This window comes from Triticum urartu, chromosome 6A (genome assembly GCF_056163025.1).
Source record: "Triticum urartu cultivar PI428250 chromosome 6A, HENAU_Tu73, whole genome shotgun sequence".
Lineage (NCBI taxonomy): Eukaryota > Viridiplantae > Streptophyta > Magnoliopsida > Poales > Poaceae > Triticum > Triticum urartu.
The window spans coordinates 29,312,403-29,322,210 of record NC_141878.1 but is presented as its reverse complement, the minus strand read 5'-3'; the positions used below and the strand labels follow the sequence as shown (position 1 = coordinate 29,322,210).

Here is a 9,808-nt window from a genome sequence, read left to right as displayed (position 1 = left end):
GTCTAGCTTTAGAGCACATGATTGATGTTTCTTCGCCTTATTCCTCTTCATGAAATGCAAACACTCATAAGTCGTGATGATATTATCCATTATTAGTCTCCCTCGCACAAAAGCGGACTGCTCTTCTGATATTATGTCAGGTAACACTACCTTCAGACGGTTAGATATTACCTTCGAGGCAATTTTATATAAAACATTGCATAAACTAATAGGGCGGAATTGGGTCAGCATAGTTGGATTCTTTACCTTCGGAATCAGAACCAGTATAGTCTCATTGATGCATTCAGCCGACTCCTTCCCCTCCACTATTTTAAGGACCACTTGTGTCACTTCATCGCCACATACCTCCCAGTGCCGCTAGAAGAAATGCGCTGGAAAACCATCCGGGCCAGGTGCTTTTGTCGGGAACATTTGGAACAGTGTCGTTTTGACCTCTGCCTGTGTGTATGGTGCGTTTAACATGTCGTTCATCTCCAGAGTGACCTTGCATGGAACTGTATCGAGCACCTGCTGCATGTTTTGGACCCCTTCGGACGTATAGAGATCTTTATAAAATGTGTTTGTCAGGGCTTCCATCTGGATGGTATCTTCTGTCATCTCTCCGTCCGGGCGTAACAAAGCTTTAATCTGGTTTTTATGTCCCCTCCGGCTGGCTCGTAAATGAAAAAAGTAAGTGTTCTTGTCTACGTGTACTAGCCAGTCCAGTCTAGCTCTCTGACGCCATAATATGTCCTCGCGGTGGTATAACTCTACCAGTCTATCTGTTACTTTAACCTCTGCATGCGATGGCCCAAATCGCCCTTGGATCTCGCGCAAAACTTGCAGCTGCTTTTTTAAACAGTTGATCTCCTGGCGGATGTTCCCAAAGTGGATGCGTTCCCAAGCTCCCAGACCGCCAGAGAGGTTCTGCAATTTTGTATTGAGTGCTTCGACTGTGTCTCCTTGGCTTCTAGCCCAACTAGCGCTCACTGCATCATTGAGTGTGGGGTCTCGCTCCCAGCATTGCTCATATCTAAATATCTGCGGGGCCCCCCTGCATGCATGCACGTCTTGCAACCGGAGCAAAATCGATACATGATCTGATGTAGCCGCTTACCCTCTATCTAATCTCACTCTGGTATATGTGCCTCTGGCTACTTTCTTTTCGAACGTCCAGTTGGAGCCTGAGTAGCCAATATCTGACAATCCACATGTGTCAAGTGTGTCCCGGAATGCATCCATCTGAGCTTGACTTCTCTGACCAACTCCATCGTGCTCATGCGCGTGTAGGACTTCGTTAAAGTCGCCAATGGCCACCCATGGTAGGTTGCTTACCCCCACTATGCCACGAAGCATGTTCCAAGTCTTGTAACGCTCATTCACCTGGGCCTCTCCATAGACAAAGGTGGCCCTGAACTGAGTTTCGGCGAGATCTTTGATCGTAACATCAATGTGATATTCCGAGTAACCCATAACTTCAACTTTTATTTCATCTTTCCAAAAAATTCCAATTCCACCACTCCTACCAGAACTACTAATAGCATAACTTTTATTAAACCCTAGAGTGCCTACTAGACTCCCCACTCTCTTGCCCTCTATTTGAGTTTCAAGGATACATAAGATAGAGGGGGCATGTTGCCTCGTGAGGTCACGAAGCTCGTGAACTGTCGCGGATTTGCCAGCCCCGCGACAGTTCCAAATTAAGATACTCATTGCGCCTGGCGCGACCCCCCTAGGAGGCCCACCTTACACGCATCAGGGTTTGTTGCTGAAGTCGAACTCTTCATGTCTTGCTTGTCGTTCGGTGCAGTCTTTGGCCTCTTGGGGTCTTGCTTAGATGGGCTTGGCGGCATGGTAGCTGGTGGAAGAGCCAGGGCATTGTTTGCTGGAGGTGGGATATGAGTCCCGCCACTTATCCTGAGGACCGCTTGGGCAGCGTCTCTCTTTCTATTGGCTTCGGCATCCTTCATTGTTGTGTCATCTAGCAGGCCCTCAAAACCACCAGTGTTATAGTTCTGGGCTGCTCCACGCCCTGCTCCACGACCTGGGAGTGGAGGGAGAGACTCACTCCACTCACATGTGTGCATGAATGAGCCAAGAGAATTTCAGAATTTCAGTTGGGCTTTGGGCCAAAGGCCTACTAGCAAAATTCCAACAAAGGATACCCAAGATATAGTATGGGGTGAAGTTGGCCATATACTGTAATGGTCGACTCCTTGTCCACTTGCCATCAGCCCAAGCAAGAACAGGGCGACCGGTCATTTTCGAGGCCAGCACGGCCTTGCCGCCGGCCTTTTTTGTTGTCACGGCGGTCCACACCACGCCCTTCGTCCCAAGCCACTTCCTTGGCCCGGGTGGTAGCGCCTGGGTCGTTTGAGGCGGCATAGCGCCGACGGGAGTGACCGATGGGGTTGAGGAGGCGGCCTGTGCGGTTTTACTTCTGAATTGCGGGCGATTGCTTAAAATAAGAGGTTTTGAAAGTTAATCATCATTAAGATTCAGGTTAGAGTTTGGCTGTAAGATTTGTTTGGTATTAGGCCCAGACTATCAGCATCTCTGCATCAACTGAATAGAAGTAGCGATAGTTATTGCCTAGACGATGGCTTCAGACTTACTGTTATGAATAATTCATAAAGTGGCTGCATGCATCGCCCAGATGCAGAGGCCGGGACTCCTCCTCCTTTTTCTAAAAAAAAGTTCAAGCTAGAGTTGCCGGACAAACTTAAAACTTCAATTACTTTGGAACTGGTGTGCCATGAGACTCTCAACAGCCTCTAGCTATGAGAGCAATGATACGTTGACCGTTTCTAAATGAAAAGTTAACTAACATAGAACGTTCAATAGATGAGGGACGCTAATAACTGGCGATCGTTCCCCCGGGTGATCCCAGTACGAACGATTTGTTTCCTGGGAACGATTCGTCGAGGGAACGAAATCGTTCGTTAGGAATAACCCTCCCAGCGAACCCCTCGCTTTCGATGCACGTCTGAGTAGCCCAGTTGGGCCAAAATAAAGCCCAATTTTCGCCACAACTTAAAAACTGATATGGGCATCAACTTTTTATTTATTTTTGCGAAAAGATATGGACATCATCTTAATGCTCGGAACAACACAAAAAATGCCATGATGTACATGGTAAAAATGCTGCCACGTTCAAATTTATCAGGTGTTGTACATCCCCCCAAAAGACAAATTACAGAAAATTAAAAAATAATTAACAAGCTAAATTTAGAAGAAAAAATATGTACTGCCATCTCACTCTGAATTATTGAAAACAGAAAAAGAAAACTTTGAAAAACTGCCATGTGACCATCTATATGTATAGCGGAATAAAGTGCCATGGTGCTAGTTCAAATTTGAACTACAGCCAGGGCACTTATTTTATATCGGAGGAGTAAAAAATAACTGAACGCCTGAATTTTTTTCCAATTATTGTAAATTTAAGAAATGTGAAATAAAAATAAATTACGATCATATGGTGAAAAAATGTCATCCTCTTTATAATAAAAATGATATACTCTTTAAAACAAAATTTCATGATTGTACTAAAAAATTGACATCCTTTTTATAATAAAAATACCGTGCTCTTAAATTAAAATATGACATGCTCTATAAGATAAATTCATGTTATTTATAGTAGGAATTTCATGCTCTACAAAAAAGTGTGATACTGTTTAAAATAAAAATGCCATGCTCTACAAAAAAATGCAATAATATTGAAAATAAAAATAACATGCTCTTAATAAAAAATGTCATCCTCAAAAAAATTAAAATGTCATGCTGTTAAAAACAACCATGTTCTACTTAATAAAAAGTGACATGCTACCCACAAAAAAAACTACCGTATACTAGCTAAAAAAGAATTGTGGTGATATGTTTAATATAATTGCCATGATTTGAACAAATAAGAATTGACATTACACCTAGAAACTAAACTACCAATACCTAACTAGTAAAATTGACATGCACCTAGAACAACTTAGGCTAAGAAAAATGCCACACATAATGAACACTTTTGTAAAAGAGAAAGCACAAAAAATGTGCAATATTCTATGACATTAGTTTATATGCCATGTCCGTCGAACATTTTGTTCTTAAAAAACAAAATATGATCTAGATAAAATTTTCCAACAAAATTATCATGATTCAGATAACAATGCAAGTTCAAAATCTACAGAAATATTCAACAATTTGGATATTTTTCTACTCAAATGTCATATTTTGTTTGAAAGAGTGCCATATTGCAAAAATAGTGGTGTGAGTGCTAAGTTATACAAAAATTTGTTTTTTCGGAAATTGCCATGGACCAAGAAGCAAAAAAAATATCAGAAAAAAGCCGTGGCACTTTTTGATAATTCCGCCATGTTCCAGATAACATTTGGAGTAAGTAGCAAAAAATTAAAAAAATGACATATATATATATATATATCCAACACACACAAAAGAATGCCATGCTACCTATAGTAAAACTACCATGGTCTAATTGATTAAAAAGGCCATGGTCTTAGTTAATAAAAGTGGCGTGTTACCAACAAATAAACTACCATGGTCTAATTAATAAAATTTCCCACACTCCAATCATTAAAAATTGACGTGGTCTAAATAATAATTGAAGTATCATGAAATGTACCATGAAACTAGTCTGGTATGGTTAATAAAATTATGAGTGTTTAACTAATAAAAATTTCATTCTACTTACAATATCAAATTCATGGCAAAAGATCTTTGAATTTGCCAAAGCTATGGTAAGGAAACGATCTCTAATTCATGGTGAAAATGAAGAAAAACAATTTCATGGAAAGTTAGAATTTTTTTGTTCTACAAATTGATGGAACATTCACACAGAACATAGTACATTGACAAGGCAATTCTTTTGCAAATTTTCCAGCAAACAAATGCACAATTTTCCATTCTAAACACAAAAAAGAAACTATATGAGCACAACGAGAAAGTTGCTTCCTAAATATTTGTCTTTTCGAGATTTTAAATGGACGATCACATACAAATGTATATAGGCAGATTTTAAAGTGTAGATTCACTCATTTTGCTCTGTATGTAGTCATTTGTTGAAATCTCTAGAAAGACAAATATTTAGGAACGGAGGGAGTAGTAAACTATGCATGGGAACAACAAAGTTGATTTCAGGCATTCTTGCATTTGTTTTGAATGGCAAATTGCATGATTCAGAAGTGACATGGGGACAACAAAGTTGAGTTCAGATCTGTACAGATCTAAAGCTGCAATGACTAGTCAAAAAGATACATGGGCACATCAAAGATGAATTGGGGCAAATGTAGTGCTAGGGAATTGCAATATTGCATGATTCAGAAGTGACAGAGCAGCCATGAGAATGAGCGCGTGCCTGTTTCCACTTGACGACATGAAGGAGACCACAACACTTGAAAGCCACCCCTGCCCCCAAGACAAAGCACCGAAGGCTCGCGGGGAGATCTCGCTCTCGCGTTCCAGACGCCCATCACAAAGCGCCCAAAGCACATCATCCGCGGGGACAGCCGAGGATCGGCGGGGAACCGATGTTCCTCCAAGATTCATGCTGCGTGATCCGGTGACTATGAAGTACTCACTCCGCTGCAAAAACGTCCTTGTGAACGTCAGCCAGATAGTAGTATTTCCGTAGACAAGTGCCAGATCAAACCACCAGGTCATCGATCCGTGTCTTGACGCTCCCACACCAATCAGCGCGGAGCACGTGGATCACTGAGGGCAATCCCCAAGCCCTAATTTCCCCCCGAACGGTCGCAGGAAACCGAGTCGGTCACGTTTCGCCTACGTGCCCGCACCTATATAGGTTGCCGCCCCACGCCGTTCCAGCCGTTCGTGTTCCCAGCAAATCCCGCAGCGCAAGTAGAGGAGGAACCGATCGAGGAGATGGCGCGTACGAAGCAGACCGCTCGCAAGTCCACCGGCGGCAAGGCCCCCCGCAAGCAGCTCGCCACCACCATCGTGCGTCTCGCCTCCTCCCCTCTCCCCTTCTTCCCCTCTTCCGATCAGTTGTTGTTTCGCTCTTCCGATCTGTTGCTGTTTCGCTGACGATCAACGTGTGTTGCCGTTTTCTTTTCAGGCGGCGAGGAAGTCGGCCCCGACCACTGGCGGCGTGAAGAAGCCCCACCGCTTCAGGCCCGGCACGGTGGCGCTGAGGGAGATCCGCAAGTATCAGAAGAGCACGGATCTGCTCATCCGCAAGCTGCCGTTCCAGCGTCTGGTGCGGGAGATCGCGCAGGATTTCAAGACGGACCTGCGCTTCCAGAGCCATGCCGTGCTGGCGCTTCAGGAGGCCGCCGAGGCATACCTCGTCGGGCTCTTCGAGGACACCAATCTCTGCGCCATCCACGCCAAGCGTGTCACCATCATGCCCAAGGACATCCAGCTCGCCCGCCGCATCCGTGGTGAACGCGCCTAAAACCCTAGATGGGACATCATCGTGCCCTTTGTGGCAAGATAGCTAGTTGATTCGCTTCTGGTTTTTAGATATGCCACTGGATCGTTATAAGCGACTTTTATTTCTTTGTAAAAAGATCTGGTCAGTTATCATATTAGTATAAAACATATAGTATTTGCATTAAATGTGAAACAAATGCTTTATTGGCCATTATGGATATCAGTACTGAGCAATTGTGAAATAGTGCTTTCTGTTCTTTGATGCTGTCGTTAGTTTTTCTGCTTTGCTTTGTATTGTGATTGTCACAATATCACTGGGTGTTGTCTGGTCAATGAAGGATTGTTGTCGGGGCCTCTGGGGATTTTAGGGTGTTGTGATAATGTGAATTCCACTTTTACCCTAGCTTTGCGTTTATTTATAATAATTTAGGCCTAGTTCTGTCAATCCCCCCACACCCCTCCTCCCCCGGTCAATACCCCGTTGGTCTGCAGGGGATTACTAGAGTTTTTAATTTCGGCCATCTCTTTTGGTAAAAAAATCGGCCCAAGTTAAGTTATTTTGCCCGGCCCAACGTCAGGAAGGTTGTTATTATGGTTGGGCAAAACCATCAATTCAACTCCCTAACCCTAAACATATCATTTCCTCTGCTGCACAAAGGGCACAACGCACACGAGCTCCACCGGCTAAGGCGCTCCATCTCGATGGTACACGACTGTTCACCTGTTGCCTTCCCATGCCCAGCTCATGAGCGTGTGAACGCGCATCTTCCGTCGCGGGCCGCCTCACACCTCCTCCACCCCATCCAGTTGCTTCTCTAACCACGGCATGGTGCTTGAGAGCTGCGGCAGTGAGCATTATGTTGGACTGATGCACAGGGCAGTTATTTTTTTTGTTGCTCTATTCAAATTTATGTCAAATGTTGGCCAAATTTCGATCAAATTTCGGTCAATTTTTGTTTAAAAATTCAATATTTTTGTAATTTCATCCAAAATTTTGCCGAAATTTTGGAAATGGCCGAAATTCGGCCATGTCATTCAGGGCGAAAAAACGCAAACCCAACTAGGATAGAAACCCTGTCTAGTCCCCGCATACCCCATGGTTTTTGACGGGGAAAAGACCTGTCCTCCGTATGTGTGGAATTAATCCCACCATTGTTGCCGGGGATGCCAATGCTACTGGGAATGGGTGACAGGGCGGGATCAACCCAACCACCTCTTGCCCAGGCCAGGCTAGGAGATCAAATCCCTAGTAATCGAACATGGCATTAGCTGAAATTTTTAATTTTACTAAATTTAACAAAACTTGTGACACAAATTACCGTCTTTCATTTATTTTTCTATTTTTCGGTATGAGTGCACCACTTCATCTAGCTACCATCCCGCTGCTGCTGCTATCGCCATCCTACAACTTATACTGCCTTACCCGTTCCTTCTCCTTTCCACCCCGGCGAAGCAGGCTACCACAACTGTTGCATTGTAGCGTGGGGTTGGCTTGAACCGGATCTGGGCTGCGGTGAACACAACCAACCTCGTCAAGCTCAGTGGTAGCTAGTCATCATAAAAGTGCAACCCCGTCAGGCGCACGGTAGCCATATCCAGCAATTTGAAGCTAACTTATATGACACTAGTTTTTTTTGACAATCATCGATACGACCCTGAATTGTGTAGATGGGGAGTCGGCGAGGGTCTTGGGAGATCCGGAGTAAATAGAATAAAACTACCACAATTCGAGCTAGGGTTCCAAAAAATTACCATTTTTGAAACGTTCCTAAAACCTACCACAAAGTTGGTTTTGATTTAAAAATGACCATTTTGCACTGATGATTGCTGCTTACTTTTAAGGAAATGCTATCTACCGAACGTCAATTGGGAGGGGGATGGAAAGTGAACGCACGTTCTTGACAATTGGGAGGGGAATGAAACGGTCATAGTCTTCAGAAGAAAAATGCCCTTCTATGAAGAATATGCCATGTGTTTCTGAAGAAACTACCAAGCCGTATAATTAAACTTGCCATCTAAAACATTTGTAAATTTCATCTCTCCATTCAAACGGTCGCCCGCTAAGAGGGTCTGAATTTTGATCGTGATTATGACAGATCAGGTCTACTCATCAGGTCTGACGTGTCATAAAGTCAACACTGTAGCTTTGAAACTTATGACAGGTGGGTCCCATGTGTCAGCCTTTTTATAGTAACGCTGCAAATATTTTCAGAAAGAAATCAGGTCACTGAGTTTTTTATTAGGTACCTGCAAATATTTTTAGTAAGCAATCGGGTCACTACAAGTTATCTAAAAAAGCAATCCGGCCATGCATCATCGGCTGGTGCCTTCGTCGCTGCCGCGCGGTCTCCTGCATGCCAACATCCCATGCTTTTGCATGATTTAGGACACATGCAAGCAAGAGTACAATTGGAATCAACAGTTAGTTTATGTCACCTTCTCGCGCGCCTTTGGATTCACCGATTGGTTGGTGTGACCGCGTGGGTGTTGAAATATGAGGTGTCCTTAGGACCATCTAATAATTTTAGAGAAATCTCTAAGGACCAATATAGGTGTTATGACCAGGGGTGTGGTGGGAAGTTTAGTACCACCTTGTTAGTGGAGGAAGTGTTAGATCTTCATATAAGGAATTCTCTTCCACATATTTTTAGGGTTTGAGAAGACAAGTAGATCACGTGTGCTCCTCCTCTGCTGCCTACGTCGTATACGTTGTATTTAATGAATTAGACAAGCCAAGGTTAGACATATGTCACTCCCGCGCTTGCACTTAATGTTTGCCAGTTAGGAATAGAGAGTCCTTAATAGACGAGTCACTGTCTGATATGTCAGATTGTTGGTTGTTGCCGACTCGGATGTGGGCCATGTCTCTCCACATGGTTGCCAATATATTATAGGCGTTGGCCAACCCTAGCTACCACGACAAACAAATCACATTTGCTCTGCCTGCACGCACGCCGCCTACTGTCGTTCCTCTCATTGTTGTTGTTGCCCGCGATTCCATCCCATCCACCACGTGCACAGCTATAAGGGAGAGCAGGCCCCCGGAAGCCCGCCTCTTGAGATATTGTTTGAGAGAAGGGCTATTAGGTTTCTAGGGAGCGTCTCCTACGTAACTGATCGCCACCATTCACTTCATCTACATCCACGTCACCTTTGTCATCACAATGTCTACTGGAACCAGGAGACTTGCCGCCGATAATTTTTCTAAAGCACAAAGTTCCTCGAACTCAGGTGGAGGAAATGTGCACATTAAGATTAGGCAGTGTACATGTGTTGATCAGAACGGGGCTGCCCGGCTCGCATGGGATGATGAATGATCGAGAATACGAGATGCGACCAGTGATATACCAAAACCCTCAGCCAGAGAGAATCACCTCACGGAGGAACTCCTTAGTCGACCTCCTTGATATCACAATGCTGAGGACAACTG

At 44.0% G+C, this 9,808-nt stretch overlaps 1 protein-coding gene across 1 annotated transcript; it reads left to right on the top strand.

Moving 5' to 3' along the window:
- The first annotated feature begins 5,794 nt into the window (after positions 1 to 5,794).
- LOC147963496 (histone H3.3-like) lies at positions 5,795 to 6,612 on the top strand. Its single transcript, XM_087527408.1, has 2 exons — positions 5,795 to 5,943; positions 6,062 to 6,612. The coding sequence occupies exons 1-2, from the start codon at positions 5,869 to 5,871 to the stop codon at positions 6,398 to 6,400; spliced, it is 414 nt and encodes a 137-aa protein (XP_087383534.1). The 5' UTR covers positions 5,795 to 5,868; the 3' UTR covers positions 6,401 to 6,612.
- The last annotated feature ends 3,196 nt before the right edge of the window (positions 6,613 to 9,808 follow it).